Raw genomic sequence first — 6,372 nt, 5'->3', positions numbered from 1 at the left:
AAGATAAATATAAGGATTATTTCAAACTGTGAGCCATGCAAAGCTACTGTCATGTAGTGCAAAAATTACAAGATGGAGTTGGAAATTGGCACAATAGGTCCCCTTTAATGAACAGTATTTGCTCAAATCACTTATGCACTTTTTTATCGGTTTGGTTTCATGCCTGTTGGGCTAACCTCTTTTTTTGTGTTATACTTCCACATGTTGAGTTTTCCAGTATGTGGCTTACTGTCTAGGATGGCTTGAGATGGACATTTTCTCCAGTGATGTCTGACGCTCCAGTCCCAGCTTATTAGGAAACTGTTGACCACGTTTAAAGTAGATGAGAAGGGCTGATGTGATGCATTATCTGTATCAGATCAGGGTGGGTCTTGCACCTCCGGTTTCCAAAAATGGCAACAGAAAAAAAAAACAACAACCCTATTCTTAGATGCTTTTCTTTAAAAAAAAAAAAAAAAATAGCAGTTTCTTTTACTAATTAAAGATTTGATTGCAAATCTCATGATGGCATCTGACATGTCTATGATTCTTCTCCTCCCCTCAGGACACACAGCATCACTCCAGCTGATATGGTGAGAGTCACAGATTCATTATCTATGCACCCTCCTCGGAGACATATATGACATGTCAGCGGGGAGACAGGATGGATTATTGACATCTTCTTTCCCGCCTGTCCCCGTATAAGCGGCGCTCTGATCCTCGGGGGACGGGGCGAGGGAGGGATTGAAGAGGTAATTACACAGAACTCTGTATCAACACCCAGAGAGAGCTGTCTGTCAAGATCACTGCACACAAATAGCCAACAATAAATCCTGCAGTTGAAAAGGGCACAGAGAGTCTGGGTGACATGCTGGAGCAAGCATATTAGAATAACTAAATGATGATGTTTCTTATCTCCGACTCACTCAGAAGACAATTATAAAAGTCTTTTATGGAGGAGAAAGAGAAACAGCCAGCCTTGATACCGTGACATTGGTTCTGAATCATCCAAGGGCACATGTGCAAATGCGATTATAGAACTATGGATGGGAAAGTTGAAGAGGGTCATGTAAATTCTGCAAAGCTTGAATACAGAACAAAATAACGGGAATGAAAAGACAAAAAAGAACAATCTGTATAAAAGAACAGAACACAGGGTGCAGGATTGTTTATTGAGCATGTACCTGTTCTCCAAAGCTACACAGCGATCATCCTCTCTGCACACACAGGGCTATTAGACCGCAGCCGTCCCCTCCTCCACTTTGGCACTGATAGACATTTGCTTTTAATTTAATTCCACCTCAGAATTATTGATACAGTAGCCTGCATTTACTTAGTTCTGCAATTCATTTCCATTTTTATGCACTGTCCTCTTGACTGAGCCTTTGTAATGTTATTTCTTACATCAGTGCCAGCTTGAATATCAGAGAACATTGTCTCATCAAAAGGGTTTAAGGACTGAAATAGCTCATTGGTACTGAGCACAGTTTCCAGGGAAGAACTATCTACACATAAAAAAGCGAATCAAAACTGAGGTCTTCTCGTACCATCTTTGCTTCCCTACGGCAAACACGTTTTTAAAACCTGAACTGAGGCTAATTACTCATTGTATTAGGTAATTCAAGGAGGTGTTGGAGGGAGCAGTAGGAGCACGCACATGATCCTGAAGGGGGCCACAATGAGCCACTGATGAAAACTCTTCAGCTTTAAGTTCCTGTTAAACACAGCTGCCTACTTGTACAAAAACAACAAAAAGGAAGAAAATTCAGCTTCTACGTATCTACAAGTGATCAAATTTGAAATGTGATCGGTTCGGAGATGAACAGCATCTTTGTGGTGTCATCTTCAGCAGGTCAGGGGATTGCACTTGCAGGGGCTGAGTCTGCTTTATTGTCACTCTTACTAAAATAAAGCACCTAGGGATGGGAGGTAGTTTGCCAAGTTTGGATCCTCTGCACTGTTTCAAGTGATAAATCAATATCTAATCAATATGGATGTATAGGTATACATATATGAATCCTCTGTTTTCTCAAACTAACGTGTGAAATCATTTAACAACCATTTATTGTGTATATAAAGATCCCCCCCTTATTGATACCATTCTTATTACAAAACAACTGAAAGACTTAATGTTAATTTGGGCGATTCAGTCCCTGAGCAGCTGCTTGTGTAGATGCATGGCTAAGTAATGAGGGAGTGTGGCTAAAATCGCAATTACACTGTAATGACAATAAGCATGCGGTATACTGAGAGATGCAGTTTAAACTCTTTTACACACTTCTCAACCGCTCCTTGTTCTGTCAGCGAGTGCGTCATGTGGTGCGGGGGCAGATTGTCCCACATGACCTACTTCATGGACTAAAGGAGAGATTAGCAACAAAACTCCACACTGCCACGACAAGGTTAACAATACTGACACACGAGGTGGGTTGTATATTTAACACTACCACCTGAAGAAAATAAGGGAAAAAAAAGCCCCCCAGCAACAACAACAACAACAACAACAAAAGATATTATTAAAGAAAGCCAGGAAAATACAACAAAACACAAAGCTTCTCTGATAAAACTCTACTCAGCTGTTATATCCTCTGGCTGTTTCCAGTGACGTCATATTACAGAGGATTAAGATAGCAACAGATGCACTACAACTAGCTGCCTTTGGCTGCCATTGTGCTTGATTTTAGTCATAGGCATCAAAATGAAACGGCGTTTGCAGACCACAGGCTTGATTTTCAGGACATGATGCAAACACCAGGACAAAAGAAAAAACTTGTTAAGCATGAATAGAATTAGATATCCCACTAAACAAACGGTCAAACAGCTTATGGATGTGGATTGTAAATATGAGACTACCACTCAGGAAAAGGCTCAGTGTTGTGACAATACAAATGGTTGCTGTTACAGTTCAGTCAGCTTTACTAAAAGCTGATTTAAAATATACGTATTTCTCATATGCCAATGTTTAATATTTCATAAAAAAATAACTCCATACAAATATACACTGACACAAGAAAGTGATCAAAACAATTCTGCCGGCTCAAATGCTAATTAACACCATCGTGTTTACATGGCAGGAAAAATGAGACTGGTGTAAAAACAAAATATTACCAACTAATAAAAGAGACATGCCCTTATAAATCAGTATTTTCATTCAATTCAGTACAATTTCATTGAAATGAACTGAATTACACCTGGAGACAATACATTTGCTATTAGGGCATGCCACATGGTAGCATCAGGATGAAACTGCAGTAGACAAGATAAGATATACAAAGGCAAGATAAATACAGGAATACTGGATATAAAGATAAGAAGTGAAACCCAGGAGAGGACTTACAAGGTACAGCACGAAGGTAGAGGTTCTCTCTGATGACCTGCTGAAGTTGGCTGTCCACTGATCCGGGTGTGAAGCACTTACTCAGATACAACCTGAGGTCCTTACACAATGTGGGGCCTGAGAGAAGGGCACATAAAACAAGTTTGGCATAGAGATGAGGAAGGAAAGAGATAAGGAAATAAATCAGCTCAGTAAGCATAAACAGTCGGATGATGCATGCTTAAATTTATCTAAAGCGCTAACTTTTACTCCTGACAAGCTGGATTTAACACCAGTACTTTACAGCCTGCTGATGTCTCTATATCACTTCATAGTAGCTCCTGAGAATTAAACGTGCCTGTCCAAGTTCCTCGTGCATATACCTACAACAGCCTACTGAGGTTAATTGTTCCAGACACAACGGTAGAGGCTGTCACCAGAGGAGGCAGAGCCGCTCAACACAGCGGGGCTTTGTTTCCTCTCTGATCTCTTAATATCGTCTCGCGTGCTTTACGGCCTTTGATGGCAGGCCGCGTGCTGTTATGGATGGACTGAGCGTGTCTCCTGTTTGTCACTCTGACAGACGACCATTCTGTCAGTGCCTCCCCTGAAGGCTGTCGCCGAGCCATCCACACTCCTGTCACCCCCTATCCATACTGGCTGTTACAGTGGTTCTGCCCAGGAGCAGGCAGAATTTACAGAGGGCTATTTAAAAAAAAAAGGATCAGTGATATAACTTTATTAGTGGAGGCAGCATGTACATATGACTGGTCACATATGGCTGCTGTCTGTAAAGGGAGATGAATCTAGCCTGCCGCCCTTTGGGAGAAATGGCGGCTTTGTTCGTGATGTTACGAAACAGCTGCTATTTTCTAGTCTGCTGAAGAGCAAAATTCAAATCTGAACTGAATGAACTGACAATGTTTAAGCATATGTCTGAAGCCAGGAATAACAGCAATGCAAAGAAGATTTTCTGGAGCTTTGCTGTAATCAAAACCAGAGAATGAAATTTTAAAGTTGGGTATTTTTGATTTGTGTGGCATCACTGCTCTTTTTTTTCTCTCTGCAGCATTAATGCTTGCTTCCTCTCGGGACTGTAGCCTGATGTCAGTATTCCGAAGCAGGAGCAGAGGGAGTTGTAGTAGTAGGAGTAGCAGAGGAGGTGTGGTACAGAAACCCAAAGCATCAGATCATCCATCACTGTCCACACCACATGCAGTCAAGCTGCACAGAGAGGACCAGGCAGACTTCAGAAATGATAATGGATCTACCGGTAGCAGAGCGACCAGGAGCAAAGGTCCCCATTTACGCCCCTGTGGCCAAATCGGCCATCAATCTAGCGAGCAAGGCCATCGGGAGGTGCAGTCAGGTGACACTTTGGTGACATATCGTTCTGTCCGCAGCCGACAAAGACATCCGTTCCCCCAGCCCCCTGTTCTAAACATCAAGGCCCCACTACGAGTGACAGGCAACTCGATTGCCACACTCTTGTCATGCGTCATCAAAATTTTGAACTCCTACCCACATGTTAACCAGTCCTCCCGACATAATTGACAAGCACAAATCAGCAGAGCAGAACACTACAGACCGACGATTTGGAGTGTGAGAGCTCGGGGGAGGGAGGCTGTTATTGTGCAGGAATATCATGGATGACAGCTTGGAAGCAAGTGTAGCAGATTGTTTGGGTGTAGACAGATGAAACAAGTGCAATGGCGTGCAAGATAAACAGTGATAAGTCACTGTAAACTGTCTACAGTAAGAGTGTGGGAATTTCAGATTAAGAATTAAGATATGTGAAGGGCCTTACCTGAAACAAAGCAGACCTGTGTTCACACATTTCATCGCCTTTGTGCCCATAATTTGCTCATCTATTTAAATGAGTTGCAGACTAATGTGTTGGCTGTTTTGGGTGCTGAGTCATACCTGGTGACACAGTTTTGATGCGGATAGGATGGGGGCAAGAGTTGAGGATACCACGGACATCTCCTAATGTCATCCCTAAAACTGGTGTTCCCCCAATCTCTAGGATGATGTCACCCACAGTGAGGCCACCACCCGGGGCTGACGTGACAAAGGGAAACTCTCCATAATCTGCTCCTCCACCGATGGCGATCCCCAGCTCTCCCGACGAACCTTGCAGAGGTACAAAGCTGTCTAGCACCTTTGAACGCCAGTGCAGCTTCTTCACCGCCGACTTAGACATGGCAAATGAACTGTTGAGAAAAGGAAACGGGTGTTTAGAGAGCGAGCAGAAGGCGTCAGGCAATAAAAAAAGGAGGGGGAAAAGTGTCGGTTACATAACAAGGAAGAGAAAGAACCTGTGACTTCATGTTATTTAACCTTTGTCAGTTTGCAGATGCCCACTGCCTGTGGAGTTGCTGCGTTTCGCATCAGAGAGTCATGAATAATTCTAGCGTCACAGGTTAGGATGGCAGCTTAAATGTCAAGAACAAGACAACATGGAAAATGTGTCTGTTTTATGCAAACATACAACAACACAACAGCCAAATGACTGTCCAGCCAAAAGACTGAGAGAAACTTTCCCTCATGCTCACTGTGCTCTTGGCTGACGTTTTATTTATGTGTAAACAAGCAGCACGGCCATGAGTGCATAGCCACAGTCACATGGGAAAATCGAGTGTGAGTTTGATGGAGGTATGAGAATCCATTTTCACATACTTGTCTTTATCCATACGTTTTCTAGATCATCAATAACCACGCCATTTATTTTCCCATGGATAGATTCTCCTACGCTCTGCTAGGGTGATGTTTTGTCCACTAATGGCAGCTGCTTACGGTAAAGAAGGGAAATAATAAGGCAAAGCTGTACTGAAATACAGTTTTGGGTTGTTGTTTTTTTGTTAAAACACATTTCCTGGAGAGCAGCTGTGTGTTGGGGTGGGGTGGGAGGGTGCAGGAGGATGTAGCTGGCACGGTGAAGATTTGTTTGAGTCGTCCCTGATGTGACAGCTGCACTGCCAGAGAACAGACAATGTTCCTCTGACATTATCAGAGCAGCATTGTCACCTTAACACACGGTAAGACGGAGCCACACAAGGCACTATATCACAATCAAA

General features: G+C 42.9%; 1 protein-coding gene across 3 annotated transcripts in view; it reads right to left on the bottom strand.

Moving 5' to 3' along the window:
* magixb (MAGI family member, X-linked b) overlaps positions 1-6,372 on the bottom strand; it is a 47,570-nt gene that overhangs the window by 28,721 nt on the left and 12,477 nt on the right. For all 3 annotated transcript variants that reach the window (XM_005731634.2, XM_005731633.2, XM_005731635.1), the window contains exons 2-3: positions 5,219-5,508; positions 3,317-3,433 (exon numbers count right to left, since the gene is read on the bottom strand). In XM_005731634.2, coding sequence (XP_005731691.1) covers positions 3,317-3,433; positions 5,219-5,498 — 397 coding nt within the window. In that variant the 5' untranslated portion in view covers positions 5,499-5,508. The remainder of the gene's footprint in view (positions 1-3,316; positions 3,434-5,218; positions 5,509-6,372) is intronic.

This window comes from Pundamilia nyererei, unplaced genomic scaffold (genome assembly GCF_000239375.1).
Source record: "Pundamilia nyererei isolate P.nyererei 1_Seehausen unplaced genomic scaffold, PunNye1.0 scaffold00044, whole genome shotgun sequence".
NCBI lineage: Eukaryota > Metazoa > Chordata > Actinopteri > Cichliformes > Cichlidae > Pundamilia > Pundamilia nyererei.
This window is presented reverse-complemented; position numbering and strand designations above follow the sequence as displayed.